This window comes from Ceratotherium simum, chromosome 1 (assembly GCF_057802395.1).
Source record: "Ceratotherium simum simum isolate JZ-2026a chromosome 1, ASM5780239v1, whole genome shotgun sequence".
In the NCBI taxonomy this organism is placed as follows: Eukaryota; Metazoa; Chordata; class Mammalia; order Perissodactyla; family Rhinocerotidae; genus Ceratotherium; species Ceratotherium simum.
In genome coordinates this window covers 1,370,922-1,397,920 of record NC_141900.1, presented here as the reverse complement: position 1 = coordinate 1,397,920, position 26,999 = coordinate 1,370,922, and the positions used below count along the sequence as shown (strand labels likewise).

At 42.1% G+C, this 26,999-nt stretch overlaps 2 protein-coding genes across 4 annotated transcripts in view; one reads left to right on the top strand and one right to left on the bottom strand.

The window, feature by feature from the left end:
- The window catches only part of OGDH (oxoglutarate dehydrogenase), a 394,430-nt gene that overhangs the window by 167,519 nt on the left and 199,912 nt on the right, over window positions 1-26,999 (bottom strand). The gene's annotated exons all lie outside the window — the stretch shown is intronic.
- NUDCD3 (NudC domain containing 3) overlaps window positions 12,304-26,999 on the top strand; it is a 93,048-nt gene continuing 78,352 nt past the window's right edge. Inside the window, exons 1-3 of one of the 3 annotated variants that reach the window (XM_087426240.1) lie at window positions 12,554-12,668; window positions 17,525-17,615; window positions 18,058-18,374. In XM_087426240.1, the coding sequence (XP_087282366.1) occupies window positions 17,592-17,615; window positions 18,058-18,374 (341 nt within the window). In that variant the 5' untranslated portion in view covers window positions 12,554-12,668; window positions 17,525-17,591. Of the gene's footprint in view, window positions 12,669-17,524; window positions 17,616-18,057; window positions 18,375-26,999 lie in introns of all 3 variants that reach the window. The other 2 variants (XM_087425614.1, XM_004438326.3) reach the window with 2 other exon arrangements.

Sequence of the window (26,999 nt, the reverse complement as noted above, 5' to 3'; positions counted from 1 at the left end):
GAAGAAAGGCTAGACCACTCAATAAATGGTGTAGGGCAGTTGGTGAATCATTTGGATCAAAGTAAAGTTATATCTATACCTCACACCATACGCAAAAGTAAAGGTACAGATAGATTAAAGAAATAAACATAAAAATGAAATGATACAGCTGTAAGAAGAGAACCTAGAAGAATATGTTATAATCTTGGGGTGGGAAAAATTGCTGAAGCACAAAGTCTAGAACCCATAAAGAGAAAGACTAAAGATTTGACTACATAAAAATTTCAAAATTCTGCAAACACATAAGCACAAACAAAAAAATTAGTAAAGACAGTTGAAAAACACATGATGGGCTGGGAAAAATATTTGCAAAATGTGTAATAGCAAAAGATTAAAATCAAGAATATACAAAGAGAGGAAACAGTGGGCTGAACTATTTAGCCTAACTCTCCCACTGAAAACAATAAAAACTAAGGCTAAAATAAATCTTAGGCAGAGCCTTAACAACCTTATAGAGCTGAACAAACCTCATACTTAAAGGTGAAATAGTGAAACCTTTTCTGCTGAGATTGGGAACAAGACAAGGATGCCCACTTCTACTCAATGTTGTACTGGAGGTCTCAGCTATTGCAATTAGACAAGACAAAGATATTAAGGTTATAAGAGTTGGAAATAAATAAATAAAATTGTAATTATTCACAGATGATATGATTGTGTATAAAGAAGATCCAAAAAAGAAGATCCAAAAGAATCTACATATAAATGATTAGAATTAATCTAACAAAAGACAGGCAACAAAACTACAGAAAAAGCTACAAAATAAAATTGAGAGAGATTAACGATCTAAATAAATGGAGGATATACCATGTTCATGAATTGAAGGCTCTATATTACAAAGATGTCAGCTCTCTCCAAATTGATTTCTGGATTCAATGTAATTTCAGTCATACTCCCAGCAGATTTTTTTTGTTGAAACTGACAAGCTGATTCAAAAATTGATACGGAACCACAAAAGACCAAAATTAACTAAGATAATCTTGAAGAACAAAACTGGAGGACAGACTACTGGAAGTCAAAATATTCTAAAGCTACAGGAATAAAGACAGTATGATTTTGGCATAAGGAAGAACAAATAGGAAAACACAAAGAAGAGAAAGTCCAGGGGCAGATCGTACCATAAGGACACATGATTCTGATGGAGGTGGCATACGATGGTGTGGGTATGATCTGTTCCTGATCTGTCTCTTGAATTTGACCTGTGTCCTCCTCATGCAAGTTTTTAAACTTTAATTCCACATATTTATATGTAAACAAATATAGCACCATTTCACGTTTTGAAATTTTTTATAAATGATATCATACTTGACCTATCCTTTGGCAATGAGGTTTTTTTTTTTCATGCAACATAAATTTTTTAGATTTATTCATGTTGGTACATGTAGATCTAGCTCATCATTTGAACTGCCTCATGGTATTCCATCGTGTGAGTGAACACAGTGTTTTTATCCATTCTCTGGCAATCAGATTGTTCCCATTTTTTTTCTACTCTAGGTCCACAATCATTATTTGGAATTCCCAAATCCTGAAATCACTCAAAATGTAGTTTGTCTTTTTTTCCTTTGTAAGTTTGGGACATACTCATTTAGTGGCGAAAACTGACCAGACAAGATGTGTCTATTTATACTCTTTTTTTTTTTTTATCAATAGCTACTTTATTTATTTATTTTTTTTAAATTTTTTGTTTATTGCAGTAACATTGGTTTATAACATTGTAAAAATTTCAGGTGTACATCATTGTACTTCTATTTCTGCATAGATTACATCATGTTCACCACCAAAATACTAATTACAACCCATCACCACACACATGTACCCAATTATCCCTTTCACCCTCCTCCCTCCCCCCTTCCCCTCTGGTAACCACCAGTCCAATCTCTGTCCCTATGTGTTTGTTTATTGTTGTTATTATCTACTACTTAATGAAGGAAATCATACGGTATTTGACCTTCTCCCTCTGACTGATTTCACTTTGCATCATGCCCTCAATGTCCATCCATGTTGTCACAAATGGCTGGATTTCGTCGTTTCTTATGGCTGAGTAGTATTCCATTGTGTATATATACCACAGCTTCTTTATCCATTCGTCCCTTGATGGGCACTTAGGTTGCTTCCAAGTCTTGGCTATTGTGAATAAGGCTGCAATGAACACAGGGGTGCATGTACCTTTGCAAATTGGTGTTTTCAAGTTCTTTGGATAAATACCCAACAGTGGAATAGCTGGATCATATGGTAGTTCTATCCTTGATTTTTTGAGGAATCTCCATACTGTGTTCCATAGTGGCTGCACCAGTTTGCACTCCCACCAGCAGTGTATGAGAGTTCCCTTCTCTCCACAACCTCTCCAACACATGTTGTTTCCTGTCTTGTTAATTATAGCCATTCTGACGGGCGTGAGGTGATATCTCATTGTAGTTTTGATTTGCATTTCCCTGATAGTTAGTGATTTTGAACATCTTTTCATGTGTCTGTTGGCCATCTGTATATCTTCTTTGGAGAAATGTCTGTTCAGGTCTTTTGCCCATTTTTTAATTGGGTTGGTAGTTTTTTGTTGTTGAGATGCATGAGTTCTTTATATATTTTGGAGATTAAGCCCTTATCAGATGTATGGTTTGCAAATATCTTCTCCCAATTGTTAGGTTGTCTTTTCGTTTTGTTGATGGTTTCCTTTGCTGTGCAGAAGCTTTTTAGTTTGATGTAGTCCCATTTGTTTATTTTTTCTATTGTTTCTCTTGCCCGGTCAGATGTGGTGTTTGAAAAGATGTTGCTAAGACTGATGTCGAAGAGCGTACTGCCTATGTTTTCTTCTAGAACTTTCACAGTTTCAGGTCTTACATTCAAGTCTTTAATCCATTTGGAGTTAATTTTTGTGTATGGTGTAAGGTAAGGGTCTACTTTCATTTTTTTGCATATGGCTATCCAGTTTTCCCAACACGATTTGTTGAAGAGACTTTCTTTTCCCCATTGTATGTTCTTGGCTCCTTTGTCAAAGATTAGCTGTCCATAGATGTGTGGGTTTATTTCTGGGCTTTCGATTCTATTCCATTGATCTGTGTGTCTGTTTTTGTGCCAGTACCATGCTGTTTTGGTTACTATAGCTTTGTAGTATATTTTGTAATCAGGGAGTGTGATACCTCCAGCTTTGTTCTTTTTTCTCAGGATTCCTTTAGCTATTCGGGGTCTTTTGTTGTTCCATATAAATTTTAGGATTCTTTGTTCTATTTCTGTGAAAAATGTTGTTGGAACTTTGATAGGGATTGCATTGAATCTATAGATGGCTTTAGGAAGTATGGACATCTTAACTATGTTAATTCTTCCAATCCAAGAGCACGGAATATCTTTCCATTTCTTTGTGTCTTCTTCAATTTCTTTCAGAAATGTTTTATAGTTTTCGTGTACAGATCTTTCACCTCTTTGGTTAAGTTTATTCCTAGGTATTTTATTCTTTTTGTTGCAATTGTAAATGGGATGGTATTCTTAATTTCTCTTTCTGCTACTTCGTTGTTAGTGTACAGAAATGCAACTGATTTTTGTATGTTGATTTTGTATCCTGCAACTTTACCATATTCGTTTATTACTTCTAAAAGTTTTCTGGTGGATTCTTTAGGGTTTTCTATATATAAAATCATGTCATCTGCAAATAGTGACAGTTTCACTTCTTCCTTTCCAATTTGGATCCCTTTTATTTCTTTCTCTTGCCTGATTGCTCTGGCTAGGACTTCCAGTACTATGTTAAATAGGAGTGATGACAGTGGGCATCCTTGTCTGGTTCCTGTTCTTAGAGGGATGGCTTTCAGTTTTTCACCATTGAGGATGATATTAGCTGTGGGTTTCTCATATATGGTCTTTATTATGTTGAGGTACTTTCCTTCTATACCCATTTTATTCAGAGTTTTTATCATAAATGGATGCTGTATCTTGTCAAATGCTTTCTCTGCATCTATTGAGATAATCATGTGATTTTTATTCTTCATTTTATTAATGTGGTGTATTACGTTGATTGATTTGCGAATGTTAAACCATCCCTGCATCCCTGGAATAAATCCCACTTGATCATGGTGTATAATCTTTTTAACGTATTGTTGTATGCGATTTGCTAGTATTTTGTTGAGGATTTTCGCATCGATGTTCATCAGTGATATTGGCCTGTAATTTTCTTTTTTTGTGTTGTCCTTGTCTGGTTTTGGTATCAGGGTATATTTATACTCTTTAAAAACAGGCATACGCAGAGTTCTATCAGCTCAGGGCTTCACCCTTATGACCTCATTTAACTTTAACTACCTCCTGAAAGACCCCATATCCAAATATAATCACACTGGGGCTAGGGCTTCTACATATGAATTTCGGGGGGACGTAATTAAGTCCATAACAGGCATCAATCTTTACTAGTACGCATTGTATTCTTCACTGCTTTACACTCGTAATAAAAAAAAATGCCAATTTCACTTAATAATGTTCCTGATGAAATGTTAAAATTATTAATTTTATTGTATCTTGACACTTGAGAGCAAGTCTTTTAAATATTCTGTGTGATGAAAAGAGAAGTACACATAAAATAATTCTGCTTCATTTTACAGCATGACGGCTGCCTGAGGCACAGCACTTGTGGTTGCCAGCTGAAATAGCTGAACCTCTTTTCATGGAACACGATTTTTTTTTTAATAACAATTTTTTTATTGATGTCATAATAGTTTATAACATTGTGAGATTCCAGTTGTACATTATTATTTGTCAGTCACTATATAAATATGCCCCTTCACCCCTTGTGCCCACGCCCCAACTCCCTTCCCCCCAGTACCCACCAAACTGTTCTCTCTGTCCTTGTGTTGGTCTATATTCCACATATGAGAGAGGTCATACAGTGTTTGTCTTTCTCTGTCTGGCTTATTTTACTTAACATAATACCCTCCAGGTCAATCCAAGTTGTTGCAAATGGGACGATTTTGTCTTTTTTTATGGCTGAGTAGTATGCCATTGTATATATATACCACATCTTCTTTATCCAGTCATCAGTCGAGGGACATTTGGGTTGCTTCCACGTCTTGGCTATAGTGAATAATGCTGCAATGAACATACGGGTGCGTAAGCCTCTTTGGATTGTTGATTTCAGGTTCGTTGGGTAGATACCCAGTAGTGGGATAGCTGGATCATAAGGTATTTCTATTTTTAATTTTTGGAAGTATCTCCTACTGTTTTCCATAGAGGCTGCACCAGTTTGCATTCCCACCAGCAGTGAATGGGGGTTCCCTTTTCTCCACATCCTCTCCAACAGTTGTTACTTTTTGTCTTGGTGATTATAGCCATTCTCATGGGTGTAAGGTGATATCTTAGTGTAGTTTTGATTTGCATTTCCCTGATGATTAGTGATGTTGAACATCTTTTCATATGCCTATTGGCCATCTGTATATCTTCCTTGGAAAAATGTTCATATCCTCTGCCCATTTTTTGATCAGGTTATTTGTTTTTCTGTTGTTCAGATGTGTGAGTTCTTTATATATTATGGAGATTAACCCCTTGTCGGATATATGGTTTGCAAATATTTTCTCCCAGCTGGTGGGTTGTCCTTTCATTTTGATCCTGGTTTCATTTGCCTTGCAGAAGCTCTTTAGTCTGATGAAGTCCCACTTGTTTATTTTTTCTTTTGTTTCCCTTGTCTTAGTAGACATGGAATTCGAGAAGATCCCTTTATGACCAATGACGAGTAGTGTACTACCTACATTTTCTTCCAGGAGTTTTATAGTTTCAGGTCTCATTTTCAGGTCTTTGATCCATTTTGAGTTAATTTTTGTGTATGGTGAAAGAAGATGGTCTACTTTCATTCTTTTGCAAGTGGCTGTCCCGTTTTCCCAGCACTATTTATTGAAGAGACTTTCCTTTCTCCATTGTATGTTCTTTACTCTTTTGTCGAAGATTAGCTGCCCGTAGATGTGAGGTTTTATTTATGGGCTTTCAATTCTGTTCCATTGATCTGTGTGTTTGTTTTTGTACCAGTACCATGCTGTTTTGATTATCACTTTGTAGTACGATTTGAAGTCAGGGATTGTGATGACTCCAGCTTCGTTCTTTTTTCTCAGGATTGCTTTAGCTATTCGGGGTCTTTTGTTGCCCCATATGAATTTTAGGATTCTTTGTTCTATTTCCATGAAGAATGTCATTGGGCTTCTGATTGGGATTGCATTGAACCTGTAGATTGCTTTAGGTAGTATAGACATTTTAACTATGTTTATTCTTCCAATCCATGTACATGGGATATCTTTCCATTTCTTTATGTCATCATCGATTTCTTTCTTATACTTTTCACTGTATAGGTCTTTCACCTCCTTGGTTAAATTTATTCCTAGATATTTTATTCTTTTTGTTGTGATTGTAAATGGGATTGTATTCTTGAGTTCTCTTTCTGTTAGTTGTCATTAGAGTATAGAGATGCAACTGATTTTTCTAAGTTTATTTTGTACCTTGCAACTTTGCTGTAGTTGTTGATTATTTCTAATAGTTTTCTGATGGATTCTTTAGGGTTTTCTATATATAAAATCATGTCGTCTGCAAATAGTGAGAGTTTCGTTTCTTCATTGCCTATTTGGATTCCGTTTATTCCTTTTTCTTGACTAATTGCTCTGGCCAGAACTTCCAACACTATGTTGAATATGAGTGGTGAGAGTGGGCACCCTTGTCTTGTTCCTGTTCTCAGAGGGATGGCTTTCAGCTTTTCCCCATTGAGTATGATGTTGGCTGTGGGTTTGTCATATATGGCCTTTATCATGTTGAGGTACTTTCATTCTATACCCATTTTGTTGAGAGTTTTTATCATAAATGGATGTTGGATCTTGTCAAGAGCTTTCTCTGCATCTATTGAGATGATCATGTGGTTTTTATTCCTCGTTTTGTTAACGTGATGTATCACGTTGAATGATTTGCGGATGTTGAGCCATCCTTGTGTCTCTGGTATAAATCCTACTTGATCGTGGTGTATGATCTTTCTAATGTATTGCTGCATTCGGTTTGCCAATATTTTGTTGAGGATTTTTGCATCTATGTTCATCAGTGATATGGGCCTGTAATTTTCCTTCTTTGTATTTTCCTTGTCTGGCTTTGGTATCAGGGTGATGTTGGTCTCAGAGAATGTGGTAAGAAGTGTTCCATCTTCCTCTGTTTTTTGGAATAGTTTGTGAAGGATAGGTATTAAACTTTCTTCGAATGTTTGGTAAAATTCTCCAGAGAAGCCATCTGGTCCTGGACTTTTATTTTTTGGGAGGTTTTTGATTATTGTTTCAATCTCTTTACTTGTGATTGGTCTATTCATGTTCTCTATTTCTTCTTGATTCAGTTTGAGAGGTTGTATGAGTCTAAGAATTTATCCATTTCTTCTAGATTGTCCAGTTTGTTGGAATATAGTTTTTCAAAGTATTCTCTTATAATCCTTTGTATTTCTGTGATATCCATTGTGATTTCTCCTCTTTCATTTCTAATTTCATTTATTTGAGCCTTCTCTGTTTTTTCTTTGGTGAGTCTGGCTAAGGGTTTGTCAATTTTGTTTATCTTCTCAAAGAACCAGCTTTTTGTTTTATCGATCCTTTCTACTGTTTTTTTGGTTTTGATTTTGTTTATTTCTGTTCTAATTTTTATTATTTTCCTCCTTCTGCTGACTTTGGGATTTGTTTGTTCTTCTTTTTCTAATTCTGTTAGGTGTAATTTAAGATTGCTTATTTGGGCTTTTTCTTGTTTGTTAAGGTGGGCCTGTATTGCTATGAATTTCCCTCTCAGGACTGCTTTTGCTGCATCCCATATGAGTTGGTATGGTGTATTTTCATTTTCATTTGTCGCCAGGTATTCTTTGATTTCTCCTTTAATTTCTTCAATGATCCATTGGTTGTTCAGTAGCATGTTGTTTAGTCTCCACATCTTTGTCACTTTCCCAGCTTTCTTCTTGAAGTTGATTTCTAGTTTCATAGCATTATGGTCAGAAAAGATGCTTGTTATTGATTTCAGTCTTCTTAAATTTATAGAGGTTTGCCTTGTTTCCCAACATATGGTCTATCCTTGAGAATGTTCCATGCACGCTTGACAAGAATGTGTAATCTGTTTTTTTGGATGGAGTGCTCTATATATATCTATTAAGTCCATCTGGTCTAGTTTTTCATTTAAGTCCACTATTTCCTTATTGACTTTCTGTCTGGATGATCTATCCATTGATGTAAGTGGAGTGTTAAGGTCCCCAACTATTATTGTTTTGTTGTTGATATCTCCTTTTAGGTTTGTTATAATAGTTGCTTTATGTACTTTGGTGCTCCTGTGTTGGGTGCATATAAGTCTTATGTCTTCTTTGTGGAGTGTCCCTTTTATCATTACATATTGCCCCTCTTTGTCTCTCATTACCTTTTTAAATCTTGAAGTCTACTTTGTCTGATATAAGTATGGCAACATCTGCTTTCTTTTGTTTGCCATTAGCTTGGAGTATTGTCTTCTACCCCTTCACCCCGAGCCTGTGTTTGTCTTTAGAGCTGAGATGTGTTTCCTGGAGGCAGCAAATTGTTGGGTCTTGTTTTTTAATCCATCCAGCCACTGTGTGCCTTTTGATTGGGCGATTCAATCCGTTTACATTTAGAGTGATTATTTATACATGAGGGCTTAATGCTGCCATTTTGTCTCTTGTTTTTCAGTTATTACGTATTTCCCTTGTTTCTCGTCCCACGTATTTTGGATTGTTAATTCAGTTTGGTGGCTCTCTATGATGGTTTTCTCAGTTCTCTCTTTATTTATCACTTGTGTCTTTGTTCTGGTTTTTTGTTTAGTGGTTACTGTGCCGTTTGTACAAAAGATCTCATAGATGAGATAGTCCATTCCCTGATAGCCTCTTATTCCCTTAGTCTAAGCAGGTTTCATCCCTTTCCTCTTCCCCTTCTAAGTTGTTGTTGTCACAACTTATTCCACTATGCATTGTGAATTTGTGGTTAAAATGAAGTGATAATATTTATTTTTGATGTTTTATTTTCCTTTATCTTTAGAGTTATAATTAAGTATTTGCTAATATGTTCTGATGGAGAGTTGCAATTTCTGATTTTATCTGCCTATTTATCTGCTTCCTCAAGGCTTTGTAAACCCTTTCTTTCTCTTTTTTTCAGGTATGAAGTCTTTCCTGATCAAATCTTGTAGGGGGTGTCTTGTGGCAATGAACTCCCTCAACTTTTGTCTATCTGGGAAAGTTTTTATTTCTCCATCATATCTGAAGGATATTTTCACTGGATATAGTATTCTTGGCTGAAAGTTTTTGTCTTTCAAAATTTTGAATATATCATTCCACTCTCTCCTAGCCTGTAAGGTTTCTGCTGAAAAATCTGCTGAAAGCCTGATAGGGCTTCCTTTATAGGTTATTCTCTTCTGCCTTGCTGCCCTTAATATTTTTTCTTTATCATTGACTTTTGCCAGCTTTACTAATATATGCCTCGGAGAAGGTCTTTTTACATTGATGTAATTAGAAGTCCTGTAGGCTTCTTTTATATGTAATTCCAGTTCTGTCTTCAGGTTTGGGAAGTTCTCAGTTATTATTTCTTTGAACAAGCTCTCTGCTCCTCTTTCCCTCTCTTCTCCCTCTGGAATACCTATAATCCTGACATTGCATTTCCTAACTGAGTCAGATATTTCTTGGAGAATTTCTTCATTTCTTTGCAGTCTAAGTTCTCTCTCCCTCTGAAGCATTTCTGTGTTCCTATCCTCCAGATTGCTAATTTTTTTTTTTTTTTTTTGTGAGGAGGACCAGCCCTGAGCTAACATCCAATGCCAATCTTCCTCTTTTTTTACTGAGGAAGACTGGTGCTGGGCTAACATCCATGCCCATCTTCCTCTCCTTTATATGGGATGCTGCTACAGTATGGCTTAACAAGTGGTGCATCGGTGTGCGCCCAGGATCTGAACCAGCAAACCCTGGGCCGCCGCAGCAGAGTGCGTGCACCCAACCTCTTGCGCCACTGGGCCAGCCCCCAGATTGCTAATTCTATCCTCCATATTATCAGCCCTGTTGTTTAAGGACTCCAGATTTTTCTTTATCTCATCTATTGTGTTTTTCATCTCTAACAATTCTGTTTGATTTTGTTTTATATTTTCGATCTCTTTTGTGAAGAATTCCCTCTATTCAGTAATTTGGTTCCTGATTTCATTGAACTGTCTTTCAGAATTCTCTTGTAGCTCATTGAGTTTTCTTATGACGGCCGTCTTGAATTCTTTGTCATTTATATCATAGATTTCCATGCCCTCAGGATTAGTTTCTAGGTGTTTGTCTTTTTCCTTCTGGTCTATCTCCACCACTTCCTCAGGGGGAGAGGTAGTCCACCCACCCTCAGATATGCAGCTGCTCATGTCTCTCAGGCATCCTGGTGTGCTGTGTGGGTATCCTCCGCTGATCAATGAATGTCCTTTTAGTTGTAGTTCGAAGGGCGAGACACAGGGAACCCACAGAACACCATTTTTAATGAAAGAATGACTAACAGAAGGAAGTGAGCCTGTCACTTCAAGAAAAACAATTGATAGTATTTATTGCCAATAATAAAGTTCAAGTTTTCAAGTAAAAATTAGAGTTTTTGAAAATCTGCATCCTGGCTCCATGAGATTCCCAATAATTAAAAACTTCTCTGAGGAATCCAGTAATGATATTACTGTATGTGGGTTTGTTTTTTTTTTTTTTTTTTGGTATTGTATAATGAAATGAGTGAACATTTGGAAGAACTGCATACTCAGTGGACAAATGTTTTCAAATGATGAATGCATAGTGTTACAAAAATAATGCATGTGCAGGATCCATTCAAAGTGCGAGATAGACCAATGAATATTAACATGACAAAGTAGGAAATGTTTATTGATAAAGTTTCAGATTCCATATTGCAACTAACCTTTAAGAAACTACTACCTGTGGTGAATTTTGGTGTACTTTCAAAGAATAATGCGTTTATTTGAAAAGACAGCTAAAACGCTCCTCTCTTTTCCAGCTGCTGTCTGTGTGAGACTGGGTTTCTTCACATACGTCAATCAAAACAACATATTTTGATGCAGTGAATGCAGCAGATGGGAGAATCTTGCTGCCTTCGATTGTCAGACAAGGAAGAGATTTGCAAAAATGTAAAACTATGCTACTCTTCTCACTAAACTTTTATTGCTTTAAAGAACATTATTTCTTCATAAAAATGTTAACATGTAATGTGGTTTTTACGGTTATTTAAAAGTGAGTAAATAAATATTTTAAAATTTTCTCAATTTTAATTTCTAATATGGTAACTATCGATAACCATAACCCACATAAATAAAAGTTCTTTGGAGTCTTCAATAAATTTTAAGAGCGCAAATGGGTCCTAAGTCCAAAAAGTTTCAGAACCAATGCTCTAGGGCAATCTAGCTGAGTTTGAGTTTATTTACAGTTCATCAGAGCCCATATACTATGAAGACATATGTTAACTCCTAGATTTTAGTCCAGTAGAGATGCAAATCATTTCCATCCATCAGAAAAGATAACCTATGGTTTTATTATTTTGTAGGACACCAGCTAGCTTTGTGTTCAACCTAACAATCGTACTCTGTTTTCTCAAAATGCTATAAATATCCAGTTCCTCCAAATGCTCTTTGAACCAGCTTTATCACATCACTGGTTACTTTGTTAATTAAATTGTTGAATACAATCTTTGACGTGATCATTTTATATTTGTATGAGTGCTATGTTTTTAACTTTTTGAAAGAAGATTAAACTTGGTCAGATACTTAGGACACGTATATATGCAGTGTGTGTATGTATACCATGCACACACATGTATATACTACACACACACACATATATATTTCACAATGATGGCACACCCGATTCTCTATTCTGCACCTAGCTCTCCCCACTTAAGATTCGTGCATGCACTCGCTTTATATTCTTTTCTTTTATTTATGCACGTCACCTTGCATTTCTCCTTTCATTATCAACAGGACCCACACCACTCGCACGAAAGCATGTTCCCCACCTGACCCACCAGCAGAAGGCGCTCGCCGTCCCGCCTGTACCCTGGGAGTCGGGACACCCAAGCGAGAACCCGACCCACACACCACGTGACAACGCTGGAGGACTCACATGACTCTGCTCGCGCCATACTCTTCCGCCCGTTTCCAACATGGCTGCTAGGCGCCGTCAGTCCCGCAGCCCCATGCCCTCTTGCGCCTAGGCGCACTTCGGCGCCCACGTCGCTCCTTAGTGAGGCCGCCGGGGGAAGCCAGCAGGGCGGCGAGGGCGGGGCCCGCGGCAAGGCCGCCCTAGTGCAGCCCGGCCCAGCCCGTCCGCGGGTGCTGAACCAGCGCGGACCAGAAGTCTCGCGGGCGCGCCGGCGGCGGAGCCGTTACCGCAGCGCACCGGAAGTGGCTGGGGGCCGGTGTCCGGGCGGCGCCCGCAGTGAGCAAGCTTCCCTCCGGCCGGCGACGCCATGGAGCCCGGGGCGGCGGAGCTGTACGACCAGGCCCTGCTGGGCATCCTGCAGCACGTGGGCAACGTCCAGGACTTCCTGCGCGTCCTCTTCGGCTTTCTTTACCGCAAGACCGACTTCTACCGCCTGCTGCGCCACCCGTCAGACCGTATGGGCTTCCCGCCGGGGGCCGCGCAGGCGCTGGTGCTGCAGGTAACTCGCAGGGCCGGGCGGCCCGGGATGGGGGGCAGCGAGTGCCCGGACTCGCGCGAGCCCGCCCCGGGAGCCCCTGTACCCTCGAGACCCCGGCGCCCGGGAGACCCCGAGCCCCGCGAGTCTGCTCGCGGGAGCGCCGGACCCCCGGGCCCCTCCGCGCCTCTCTCCGCTCCCAGCCTTAGTGGCCCCCTCTGGCCCTTCCCCGGACCCGCCCCTGGGGCCGCGGCTGAGGGTAAGCCGAGATGCTGGTGGGGTATCAAGTTAGTCCTCTGTGGGAGCTGGGCTGGCTCTTGTGCAGCCCGGTCTGACGCAGGGTGCACTTGGGCCCGGTTCAGCTCCCGCAGCGCTTAACCTTCTGAGGTGCCGGAGGCTGCCAGTCAGGGAATGAAAACCGTGCAGGCGGGACGGGGAGGCAGCGGCAGCACGGATTTCCTGCACGCCCCGGGACTTCAAGAGACTGGAGGTGGAAAGGAGATTGTGGTGATCGGTGGGTGTGGTCCCCTTGTTCGAAATGTGACTTTCCAGGTCAAAGACAGTCATAGTACTTAGGGAATTTATACATTTGAGCACATGTTTATACATCCCAGGTTACGTTTACTGTGTGTTTGAGATACTGTTAATACTCAGTCACTGACGTTGACTGGGTACCTTGGAATGTAATAAGTATTTTCTGAATGTGTTTATTCTCTCAACTGTCACAGGCGTTGGAGATACACTGGTGATGTGGATGGTGTAAGTGATGGTCTCTCTCCTTGTGACACTTCCATTATCGTTAGGAAGATAAAACACAGTAACAGAGAACTATGCAAGGCCAGTTATGTGACAGAGCCCAGAGGGAAGTGAGCAGAGGAGAGGAACAGCAGGGATGGTTATGGAAATCAAGAAAGATTTTGTAGGGGAGGTGGGACTTTGATGGAGTTGAAAGCAGGTACTCAGCCAAGCATTGAGTCTGTTTGTAGGAACCTGAGACGATAGAAATGCTGGTGATACATTCCACAGTTCTCTAGCACTTTGCGGTTTATAAAGTACTTTCAAATGTTACCTCCTGAAGTCTTGCCACAAGCTGCAGGTTGATCAGGTGTTGTTTTTCTCAGTGCCTGCATGAAGAAACAAAAGCTTAGAAAGTGTAACTACTAAAGATAATATGGTCAAATGAGGGCTGGGTTGGTATTCAATTTTAGAACTGCAGGCTAGTCCTCATCCTTTCAGTGGCTGAGTGCCATCTGAGTAATGGTTTTTATCAGGCCCTATGGCAGTTGGATGCTTTCATGGAAGTCCCTGTGAAATTGGTAAGGTTGAATTTTATGTGGCAAATGAGGATGCTAATTCAGCAAGGTTAGGTTATTTGACCAAATTTATCATAGAGCTGGAACTCAAAACTTCATTTTTCTGATTCTAGATCTTTGTCTTTTGTTTTTTAATCATGCCATAGGAGGATGGGAACACTTTTGTCTAGGGTGATTGTAGTTTACAGAAAAGATGTGGAGGAGAAAGGAATATTTGTTGAGCACCTGGCATGTCCTAGTTATTGTGTGAGGTGATTGTACATGCTAGGATGTTATTTAATCCTAACACAACCTGAAAGTTGGTCTTTGCCGTTGTTTTACAGATGATCTGGCGGAGGTAATTTGTTTTTCTGGTAACAGTGTATAAAACATAAAAAGAGTATATGTTCCGGGCACTCTTACAGGTTAGGACTTGGTGACCAGTGTAATGAAGTGGAGGTGGGGAGCAGGGCAGAGGGAGGAAAGAATGAGTGGAAGATGATCCAAGGTTTCAAACTTAGGGGACTGGAATAATGATAGTGCATTAACTGAACTGCCACCTAAGTTTAGGGGAAAAAGCTTAGTTTCAGACAACTTGAATTTGAGCTGGCAGACAGAAGTTCCTGCCCACAGGCTGTTGGAATCGTGGCACTGACCTTGGAGATGGAGGAACGGGAGCAGTTTGAGGGAGAGAGAAGAGCCGAAGGAGGAGGGCAGTTCTTTGGGGAACAATCCCAGTGAAGGGACGAGAGAAGAAGAGGTGGTGTGATTGGTGGGGGACAGAGGGAAGTGGGCAGGACAGTAAGTTTCACAGAAAACAAGGGGACAGTTTCCAGCAGATGGTTAAGAAGGGTGTATTGTTTGTTGAAAGTGATTCCCAACTGTCAGCATTGCCCAAGGAACTTTAAAAAAGCAGACATTCTCTGGGTGTTTTGGTTGGGTAGATCAAGATGAATCCTGGGAGCTATTCTTGTATGCACAGAGGCATTTGGCAGGAGGCTTGTAAAGCGAGTTCAGGATTGGGCAAGAGTTGTTGTGGGGTGGGACATTAGGATACTGAGTCAGATTGAGTGACTGCGCTGTGGTGCAGCACAGTGTTACCTCTCAGTGGTGTTGGGTGATGATCTGATCCCCACTCCTACTCCTCTGCTTCCCCGGGGGTTTCTTCTCTGCTGACTTGAAGGAATATATCCACCCCACCTGAGGTGGGGCGCTTGGGGATCTCTTCAGAACACAGGCAAAGAGGGTTTGGATGGGAGTATTGGGGTGCTTTGTTCTGGAACTCAAAAGCTCTCCCCTGATATTTTGGGGTGTGGACTGTTGGTGTGGTTAGCGTAAGGCTTCTCAGACTTTTCCTCCTACTTGTAAGGGCTTGCACAGCCTGGATGCACAGCCTGAAGGACGCTCAGCAGGAAAGATGCATGTGAAAATCCCATTCCCCTCCATCATGTATTAGTATGTTTAAAAAAAAAAAAAAAGTTTAGAATGCCATTTCATTCATGTCGGTTGATACTCTGTGTTTATCCTGGAGTCCAGTTTGACAGGCCTGCTAAGTAGAAGCTCCCCCAGGAGAATCAGGAAATCCGGCTCTGTCTGTTCCTCACTGAATTTGTTGGGAAATCTCGGGAGAGTCACTCTCATCTGTCAGTTGAGAAGGTTGATTGGAGGTCACAGATGCCTCATGCAGCTCCACAATTCTGTGATTCTAGAATGAGTGCCGAGGTCAGTAGCGAGTAGAGAGGTGAAACAGGTGGCCAGTTAGAGGAGGTAGGAGTGCTGAGTGAGCAGAGGCATTGGGTGCGATGAGGAGTATCAGGCCTGGGGTTCCAGGGAAGTCCCGGGGGTTAGGCGAGAGCTTCGCTGTTGCTTTTTTTGTGGAGTTAAGATGAAGATCTGGGGCTTAAGGAGGATGAGTGGCTCTGAGGGCAAAGGGTCTGCTGTCATAAACATGGATGTGAGAGAAATGAGTCAGGGGCTCAGGTTCTCTGAAGAAGTAGAATTGGGTCTTTTATTGTTTCTAGTTTTTAGCCGTACGATTTTATTCATTTTCCTCTGCCTACATCTCCTTTCAGTGTTCACTGCTTCCTATATATATATTTTACTTCCTTCTTTTGCTGGCAGGACGTTGGGCAGGTTACTTACCCTCTCTGAGCGTTACTGTTCCTCATCTTTGCAACGTCAGTGCTGTCTTCCTCACAGCACTTTTGTGAGGGTTTTGAGAGAATGTTTGTAAAAACATTTGCCATAGTTCAGTATGTTAGTATCCTTCTTTTGTTCTGTCTTCCTGTTCAGTGCACAGCACTGATTATTTAATATCTGTCTGCATTCTAGCCCTTTGGAAACTGAGTCCTACCAACTTTGTAAACATTTTTATTTTTTATTTTATTGAGACTATATTTTTAGAGCATTTTTAGGTTCACAGCAAAATTCAGGGGAAGATACAGAGATTTCCCATATACCCCTACCCCCACACATGTCCAGCCTCCCCCATTATCAATGTCCCCCACCAGACTGGTCTTTTTGTTACAATTGATGAACCTTCACAACACATCATAGTCACCCAAACTCGACGTTTACTTTATGGGTCACTCTTGGTGTTGTTCGTTCTATGGGGTCTGGACAAATGTATAATGACATATATCCATCATTATGGTGTCACAGAGTACTTTGAGTGCCCTAAAAATCCTCTGTGCTCTGCCTGTTCATCTCTCTTTCTCCCCTAATGCCTAGCAACCACTGATTTTTTTTACTGTCTCTAAAGTTTTTCCTTTTCCAGAATGTCAAACAGTTGGAATCATGTAGTATGTAGCCTTTTCAGACTGGCTTCTTTCACTTAGTAATATGCATTTAAGGTTCCTCCATGTCTTTTCATGGCTTGATAGCTCATTTCTTTTTAGCACTAAATAATATTCCATTGTCTGGTTGGACCACAGTTTATTTATTCACTCACCTACTGAAGGACATCTTGCTTGCTTCCAAGTTTTGGCAATTATGTAAAGCTGCCATAGACAACCATATGCAGGTTTTTGTGTGGACATAATTTTTACCTCCTTTGTGTAAATACCAAGGAGCACTATTGCTGGATTGAATGGCAAGAGTCTGCTCCCACCTGCTTACCAAGGTGGATTTCCCAGCCTTCCTGCCTCTACCTACTGCAGGAGCTGTTTCTTGATGACCTCACCTCTTGGAGCTGTGACATTTCCTCCTGTAGTCCCTGCAGAAGATGTGCCTTTTATTCAAGGTTTGCTTCGGATCCCCTTCTTTCCAAGACACCTCCTTACATTTCCTTCACCAGAAATGCTCATTTGCACCCTCATTCTCATGGCATGACAGGTGTTCATCACAACCTCTCCTGTCGCAGTTGTCACATGTGGGTCTGTCCTGGCTGCACTTCAGGGTTATGTGAACCCTTGAATGATGCATACCAAATGCCGTGTTTCATGTGCACTTTTTGAGTGGAGGGTGCCCGCACTTTTGTGGGTGTGACTGTGTGCCAGAAAAGATTGAGTTGGTCCAGACAGCAGAATTTTGAGTTCTTAGATGGTGAGAGCTGTCGTTTGGCTTTTTTGTGTTCCTTGCACGTTGTAGGCGCCATGTGGATATTTGCTGACCTGGATTCCCAAGCATTTCTAAGATCCTCTCCTCAGCCTGCGCAATGTGGGAAGACAGCAGCAGTCCAGTAAGCCTGCTTGTATTTTCTAGATTAAAGTTCAACTAAATTCCCGTCTTCCCTTCTTGAGTTGTTGGTGACTTTACAGCTCTCAGAACCAGGATAGTGTATTCTTTGCCTTGCAAACAAGACTGTCTGGGGGCTGTAAAAATAATGACAGGTGAGACCATTTAGTTATGCTTCCTTTAGACTCGAAAGTTGGGCTCACAGGCATGTAAATATCGTGAGCCTTCCTGGTAAGTTTTTGCTTTTGTTGATTTTGAAACTCCCACATTAAAGAGTCATAGCAGCTTTTGATGAAGTTGAAGTGCATTTCCGTTTTGCCACTGGGAACTTTCTTTAGTCAACTGCTTTTTCCTTCCCTACTTAAGAGATTTTGCTACATTCCTATAGAATATGTAGTATAGCATGGAGCAGATGAACTCATTGCTGGATTGCTGTTTGATTTTAGGTATTCAAAACTTTTGACCACATGGCCCGTCAGGATGATGAAAAGCGGAGAAAGGAGCTGGAGGAGAAAGTCGGGAGAAAGGAGGAAGAGGAGGCCGTGGCTGCGGCAGTTGTGGCAGCTGAGCAGGAGCCAGCCCCAGCCCCAGCCCCAGCCCAGGAGGTGGAGATCGACTCCGCCGTAGACTCTGCCGGGCCTCAGGGACCTCCAGGCCTGCGGAGCGTTGTGCAGGAGGTGGCCCAGGGCTCGGGGGAGGCAGAGCCGCCAGGAGCAGATGCTGGTGCTGCTCAAGTCCCAAGGGAACCAACAGCTCTTACCAAGTAAGAATTTCTCCTTTGCAGTTTGCTCTTTCTCACTTGATATCTGGTGATGTTCACCTGATGATAGCTGGTTTGTCCATAAGTGGTTCTCACTTGGTAACACACCAACTCTGTCTCAGTGTTTATTTAGCTCTTCATGTTTGCAAACTGCATTATAATACTTTGGTTGCATAGGATGGGAGGTTGATTGGCTTCAGTCTTCTTTCTTTTTCTCCCTATAACGTAAGGTGGTAATCTGGCCACAGTCGTACAACCGGTTAAAAGCTAGAGCCAGAGTTAGAGCCCTGGGCTCATCGAGTTATGCTTTCCCCCGAGACCAACCTGTCGGTGGAGGCCTTGCCTCAGAATCTTGGCTCTGTGTTCTTTCCCTGCAGGAGCACTGCTGGGACGTGTGCCCACGGTCCCCTTGCTCTGACGTACACGTGAAGAGGCCATCTGATATGGGGGACTGTGGACCCAGGGTCCCCTTAAAGGTGTATTGCCTTGGGCAAGCAGTGTCACCTTTTTGTGTGTCCTTTGTAAAGTGGTGGTGATGATGATAGCACCTCCCTCATCTGTTGTATTGGATGAGCCCAAGGGCACACAGCTGGTGAGTGGCTTCAACCAAGCTGTGCGGTGCTGTACTCAGTTCTCAGGAGTTGTGTCTCCTGGTGCTGTGAACTGGCTACACAGTCCTTCCTGCCCATGTTTGGGTGAGAAGGGCTGACACTGTCTTGTGTATGAGTTGCAGCGGAGTCTGAAAGGCAGTGTGATGCTCCTGGCCTGTTCTGTTTTTAGGAAAATCTGTGCCCTTCCTCTCCTGAGTTGCCTCTGCCTCGTCCATTCTCTGTCTTCACTCCCCTTCTGTTCTCCCTCTCTTTGTACTTGCCTTCTGACCTGTTTTGGGGAGTCTTTGAATGTACTTCCTAGTTATTGAAGCAAAGTGAACAACTTGGAGTGACATAAAATGCGGAGTAGGGGAAAATAAATTTTGTGGAGATAGGATGGGGCAAGACTGCAGTCTTAGAGACCAAGCTAAATAGTGGGGCTAAGATGGAGAAGGGGAGCAGGTCTTGAGTATGGAACTCTGGTCCGTAAGGGGCGAAATAGGGTGTGGGGTCTGGAAGTGGGAAGGGCCTTGGGCAGGGGACAGAGTTCCAATCATTCCCTTCAGCCCAAACTTTCTCTAACATTCTCGTGGTGCACATCTGCTGGTGATGAAGTCTCTCAGCTTTTGTTTGTCAGAAACGTCTTTATTTGATCCTTATTTCTGATATTTTAGCTGTCCATGGAATTCCAAGTTGACACTGCTTTCTTTCAACATTTTAAAGAATGTCACTCCGTTGTCTTCTGGCTCACACCATTTCTGGTGAAAAGTGAGTGTTTTTTTGTTTCCCTGTATGGGATCCACCTCCACCTGCACCCCCACCCCTAGGTGCTTTTAAGGTGTTTATAATTAGTTTCAGCAATTTGGTTGTGATTTGCTTTGATGTGGTTTTCGTTGTGTTTATACTTCTTGGGGATTTTTGAGATTCTTTCAGTCTCTCTGTGTTTCCCCCCCTTTAAAAAGTCTCTATTCTTTGTGATTCCTTTGGAATAGTTTCTATTGCCCTGTCTTCAGATTTACTGTCCTTTCTCCTTTAGTGTCTAATCCTCAGTAAACTCGTTGGTATGCTTTTTATTTCAGATAATGTGTTTTCCAGCTATGTAAGTTCCCTTTGAATCTTTTTTGTGGTTTCCATTTCTACCTTCATTGTTTTCCTTTGAATCGTTTACCGTATTTATGATAGGTGTGTAAAGTCCTCGTCTGCTAATTCCATCATCTCTCTCATTTCTTGGTTGGTTTCTATTGGCTGAGTTTTTTTCCTGATTTTGGGTCACATTTTCCTGCTTCTTTATATGTCTGGTAGTTTTATATTATTGGATACCAGACATTGTGATGTGATGTTGTGTCTATGGATTTTATTTCCTTCCTTTAAAGAGTGTTGAGTTTTGTTTTTGCGGGCAATTAATTTATTTGCAGATCAGTATGCTCTTTTAGAAGCTTGTTTTTCAGATTTGTTGGGGGCGTGTCTGGAGCACCTACTTCTAAAACGTGGCCTTGTTGGGCTCTCCTGAATGTGCCAGCTGTTAGCAAGGCTGATTGAAACGTGGGCATCTCCCAGCCCTTTGTGAGCTCTGGGAATCGTGCAGGTTAGTTACCAGGAGTTCTGCGCATGCCTTGTGGAGTCATACTGTGTGCGTGCAGTTTAGTATTCGGCCAAGGACTCGAGGGGACCCTTTGCAGTTTTCTGGAGCTCTTTCAATGTGTAGCTCCTCTTTTCCGGTAGTCTTCCCATAATATAATTAGATAGGAGAATGAAGATTGAATATACAAAGTTAGTCACTTCAGTTTTTTTTTTTTTTTTTTTAAATTTTATTTATTTATTTTTCCCCCCAAAGCCCCAGTAGATAGTTGTATGTCATAGTTGCACATCCTTCTAGTTGCTGTATGTGGGACGCGGCCTCAGCATGGCCGGAGAAGCGGTGCGTCGGTGCGCGCCCGGGATCCGAACCCGGGCCGCCAGCAGTGGAGCGCGCGCACTTAACCGCTAAGCCATGGGGCCAGCCCACTTCAGTTTTATTTATTCCAGCATTGCTTACCTCAGCAAAATTTCAGAAGAATGCTGAATTTTCGTTAAAGGAATGGCTAAATACATTTATAAGATATTTAAAAGATTACTGACGTAAGTATTGTGATGGTCAGTTTTCTGTGTCACCCTGGCTGGGCTACATCCCTAGTTACAAAATGAAACATCATCTGGGTGTTGTGTAGATGTGACTAAAGTCCATAATCAGTTAGCTTTAAGTAAGGGAGATTATCCTAGGTAATCTGAGTAGGTCTGATCAATCAGTTGAAAGGTGTTAAAAGCACCTCCCTGAAGTAGAAGAAATTCATCCCATGGACAGTAGCTTTGCCCTATTTCTGGAAAGTTCCACAGTGGCCTGCCCTGTGGATTTTGGAATGGCCTAGCCAACCCCCAGTCACGTAAGGCCATTCCTTGCAGTGAGTCTCTTAATATATTTCTGCTGGTGGTTCTGTTTCTTTGGTTGAACCCCGACTTACACAGATATTCTCAATGTATAATATTATGTGAGAAAAGCAGGCTTCAAACTAATAACAAATTTGAAAGGCGTTTAACATTATATATATATATATGCAGCAAAAAAACCTGGAAGGCAATGAATTTTTAGTAGTGGTTGTCACAGAGTGTGGGATTCTGAGAGTTTTGTCATCTTTGCCCCTTGTTATATTTTCTAATTTTTCTACAATGAACATACATTCTGTTGCACTAATTTCTTTTGCCTTCTTTTTATAATTTCTAAAATCTTTATTAAAAGAGGGGATTTGTTTCTGATTCCTGAGTAAAGATTAGAATAGCTGCCTTGTCTTATAGAGACCCTGTTTTTCTATTCTTGTATCAGTGTGTTGTATTCTGGGTTAGAATCAGTTAATTTTGTGATTTCTGCCCCAGTCTAAGTATAGAGCGAAGGCTTGGATGTGTCCTGGGAAACCTTAGACTGGTGCTACAGGACAACACTGCCATGGTCTGGCACGTCCTCGGCTTTCAGGTACTTAGTGGTTTTCCACGGACAAAACAGGAAGCTGTGGCCCAAATCTCTCCAGTAACATCTGAAATGCAGTGCTGTGGCAGATCTGAAATGGAATATGAAAGCTGTCGTTGTCCCTCTTCCACCTTTAGTGGTACCCCAAGTCCCCCCAGTCCTTGCCCAAGGTCGCTTATCCTATGAACTGTAGACCTGGGGTTCTGATAGTTGAATAATGTAAGGTGGTTATTCTTTAGATGACCAGACAGAGGCACTGCCCGTTCTGGGTACTCTGTCCAAACACCATTTCCCTAGGATCCAGGTCTTAGATGGCTGATTCTGCTGACTGCTCCTTATCTCCCATTTGCTGGTGGTTCTGCCCACTATTAGGTAGTGGTGATGGCGAATATTCCCCTTTCGTCTCTAGTCAGGTCACACACTTGCTTATTTAATTTAAACAGATTCAGCAGAGACACTGGGGAAAAGGTGAAATAAGATAATAAAAATTTGTACGTCTGTTTTTTACATATATATTTTTATTAAAAGCTGTTCATGGTGTACAGGACAGTAATTTTTTCTATTGAAGTGTAGTTTACGTAGCAGTACAATTCACTCTTTTTGGAATAGTTCGTGACTTTGACAAGTGCAGTCATGTAAGCACCATCACAGAGGAAGCTCCGTCAGCCCAGGCCCCACTTGCTTCTTTGGCGTCACTGCCTGTGCCCCTTCCAGGCTCTGCCAGCCACGGATCTGTTCTCTGCCCTAAAGTGATTGCAGTGTACATTTTCATTTATACGTAATAATAAACAGATTTTTACACATTAAGCCATGTATATTTTTTGGGTGATTTACGGGATATATGAGGGAAATTTTAATTTGATTTAATTTTCCCGTCACTGTGACTTTCATTCTTGCTCCTGCTCTTGTCACTGCTAGGACCTTTCAAGTGAAGATCAAAAACGGCCCCACTTCAGTGCTTAAAGTGCCCAGTTTTATCCCTTAGAGAAGAGAGAGAGTTTCCCTGCACACAAGAATTTCCCTGCCCACACTAGATAGCATTTGAGAATATGCCTACATTCTGCAAGGGAGCTTTATGGTTAATGAGTTGTCCATAGTGAAGACATAAAAAGTGCTACCTAGTGGTGACTGGTGCTCAAAGGACTTCTGGGGTGCTGGGTAGCTTTCAGAAAAGCCAATAGGCATTACTAGTATTGCGGAAGGAGACAGGGACACAAAACCGATAGCATGAGCATCACTAAGTCAGGCACCTGTCAGAGCTGCATGTGGGGCTTGCCTCTTGGGTTCCATGTCTGTGGGGTCTGGTCGCCCACTGGCTGTGATGGGTCCTGCAGTTCACTCCTCTACTGGTAGGTGTCACTGTAGTTAACAGCTGCGACTGCATTTGCTCATGCTGAGATGCCGACAAAAATATACAGAAGGCTGGGCCACCTCTGACTTTTGCCTTTATAAATCACAAACAGAATTCTTTAAAAAAGAAGAAAAAGAAAAGAAAAGAAGTAGCATTGAGAGTAGATTATACTGCCTGGAAACAGGGTCTGTGCCCTGGGAGCTGGGCCTGGATGAGGGACCCGGCGCTCTCTCATTGTCTGTGTTGAATGGCACTCTGTGACCTGGGTCCACCTAGGCCATCCATCCACCTGCGCAGGGAAGCAGACCGCAGGGCCGCATGAGGAGAGGCTGTCATGGAACTACCTGAAATGTCCACCCATCTGATGAAAGCCTGGAACAACAAGAGTTAGAAAGCTGCTTGCTGCCTTCCCTTTTTTTAGGCTGCACGGCCTTTGTGTCCAGCTGTTGTAGGGATCCAGATGCTTCTTGGGAAGGGGATGGCATAGTTTGGAGGAGAAGTTGTAGGTTTCCTAATAGTATCCTCAGCAGATGCTTCGTCTTCATCATGCTTCTCCTTCTTGATCCAGCCGCCTCAGGCATGGGCACTGTTCACGTTCTTCAGTGTCCACCTTTCAGCAAGGCCTTTCAGCACCTCTGGCCCTCTGTTCTCCCCAGGCAGGTAACCATGCCTCCTCTAAGCATGTGTTTCATCTCACTGATTCGTTTATGTCTGGCTTTTCCCATATCTTTCAGTGTCGGGGCAGAGACTTACTCAGCCTCTCTCAGCTCCTGGCACTGTGTAAGATAAGCAGCCGATATGTGCCGAGTTCATTCCTCGGCATTTCTGCTCCCCCACCTATGGTGATGTCTGTGCCCTAGATGTTCCTCGGTGGGCTGTCAGGAGAGCAGAAACGTGCTGCTCCGTGCCAGGGCATCCTCTCACGTGCAGTCATGCTGCCTAAGAGCTGGCTTCCTGGGTTTGTCTCTGAATGGGTCCTTCCTTTGTTGGTCCCGGCTTTTTCAGGTGCCCATTGCTGGAGGCCCTTTGGTAGAGTCACATGGACATACCAGAATGCCACTCCAAGTGCTCACCGCATCAGCTTCTGGTGAAGATTGACCGAGGTCAGTGTGTACGACTTGCTGAGTATAGTTCCTGGCCACTCAGATAGGCACACACGCTGTTATTAATGTTACTTCTTTAAAACAAGAACAAGCTGTTCCTTTTTCTTCTTAATTTTGCTCCATGTAGAGTATTTGGGAAATAAAGATAAGTGTATAAAGAAGAAAAAACATTCCACCACTCCCTATATTAACTTTTTGGATGTTTTCTACAGTTTTTTTCTATGCAAATAAATGTGTATGTGTGCATGCACACACACACAAGTATGTTTATAAAATTGTGTTACACTATGGCTTCTGTTTTGGTGAACATTGTGTCCTGAGCATTTCCTGCATCCCTTTTGCTGATTTTGAGTTGATGTTGTACACTATTAAGTGTTGTGTGCCTGAAAAGGTTCTTTTACTGAGACGAGGGTGTTTGCTGTCATCATGCACGCAGAGGGTAGTGAACAGAGAGCCAGGGGTCCACAGCATCAGCCAGCCTTCCTCTCAGGTCCGGCTCTCTTGGACCCACTTGGGAGTTGTGCCTGGCATGCCTGCCGCTGGATCTGTTTTCGTTCTTGTCTGGTATAGTAGCTGTTGTTTCACCCTCCCACTGATTCACCCTGAAGCTGCCCTTTCTCTAAGGAACCTCAGGCATAAGAGGCCTCTAAAGGATTTGATTTAAACCACAAGTCAGAAAAAGCTGATTTAAGTTGTTCGTTAGAAGTACTTTTTTCCTCCTCTAGAAACATTTCATTTTTGTTTTTATTTTGCAATTCATTTTTAGCTTATTGACTTTTGCAAAGCCTATACGAGGTTGGCCTGTATATCTTACAGCAATGACTTATATTGAGTTTGTTGGATACTGACGCTGTATTGGAAAAAGGACCTGGCGTCCTAACCTGTGAGAGTGGGAGGGCTGTTGGGGACTGTGTGTGTGAGGGGGAGGAAGAGGCGTGTGAGAATCACCCGGGAGCTCCTCCCCCTGGAAATGGGTATTTCAAGATGTGCGAACCCAGTCTGCTTCCTTCTTACAGACGGAGAAATTGAGATGTACAGTGGTGAAGTGCTTTGCCAAAAGTCATACAGTTAGACAGTAGAGTCAGAGTTACTGGCAGCTGAAGCAGTGTTCAGTGGGCTCAGAGGCCTACACATGGATATTTGCTTTGCTGTGTTAAGAAAAAAAAGCAACTATTACCAGAGCTATCCGAGAGATACTTTTCAAGACTAAAACAACCAGCTTCTGTTTGACTATTTTGCCGTAACACTAAAGAAGTATAACTTTTTATGCTAGCTTGGTTTTTTCCATTGAAAAGGAAATATATGCACCTCGCAGAGAATGTAGTATATAGAATTTAAACATAAATGAGAGTAGACAGAAGGATATAGTGAATCCGCATGTGTTTATTGCCAGCCCCAACATCCGACCGCTGCTCCCCCTCCTGTGTTATTTTGAAGCAGTTTCTACCTCGTGTTGTTTCATCTGTATTTTCAACCAGTGTTTAAACTTCCAGTTTTCTCACAATGTCCTAATTAAAAAAACAATAATGGGGGGCTGGCCCGGTGGCGCAAGCGGTTGAGTGTGCACGCTTTGCTGCGGCAGCCCGGGGTTCGCCGGTTCGGATCCCGGACACGCACCGATGCACTCCTTGGCAAGCCATGCTGTGGCGTTGTCCCATATAAAGTGGAGGAAGATGGGCATGGATGTTAGCTCAGGGCCAGTCTTCCTCAGCAAAAAAAGAGGAGGATTGGCAGATGTTAGCACAGGGCTAATCTCACAAAAAAAAAAACAAAACACAATAACAGGGGCTGGCCCAGTGGTGCAGCGGTTAAGTGCGCGCACTCTGCTTCAACAGCCCGGGGTTTGCAAGTTCAGATCCCAGGCGCACACTGATGCACCGCTTGTCAAGCAACCCATATAAAGTAGAGACAGATGGGCACGGATGTTAGCCCAGGGCCAATCTTCCTCAGCAAAAAGGGGGAGGATTGGCATTAGATGTTAGCTCAGGGCTAATCTTCCTCACAAAAAACAAAACAAAACAAAAAGAATAATAAAGTTCTTTTTTTTTTTAAAATAATATTTCTTTCTTTCTTTCTTTCCCCCCCAGAGCCCCAGTAGATAGTTGTATGTCATTGCTGCACATCCTTCTAGTTGCTGTATGTGGGACGTGGCCTCAGCGTGGCCGGAGAAGCGGTGTGTCGGTGCACACCCGGGATCCGAACCTGGGCCGCCAGTAGCGGAGCGCAGGCACTTAACTGCTAAGCCACGGGGCCGGCCCAATAAAGTTCTGTTTAAATCTGCAAATAAGACTCTAGGCACACATTGCTTATAGTTGACCCTCTGTTTCTCTTTTGTTTTCTCAAAATTTATTTGTTAAAAAAATCGGGTTGGGGCTGGCCCGGTGTCATAGTGGTTAAGTTGCGTGCACTCTGCTTCAGTGGCCCGAGTTAGCAGGTTCAGATCCTGGGCATGGACCTACACCGTTCATCAAGCCATGCTGTGGCAGCGACCCACATACAAAATAGAGGAAAGACTGGCACAGATGTTAGCTCAGGGCCAATCCTCCTCACCAAAAAAAAAAAAAAAAAAAAAAAAAATCAGGTTGG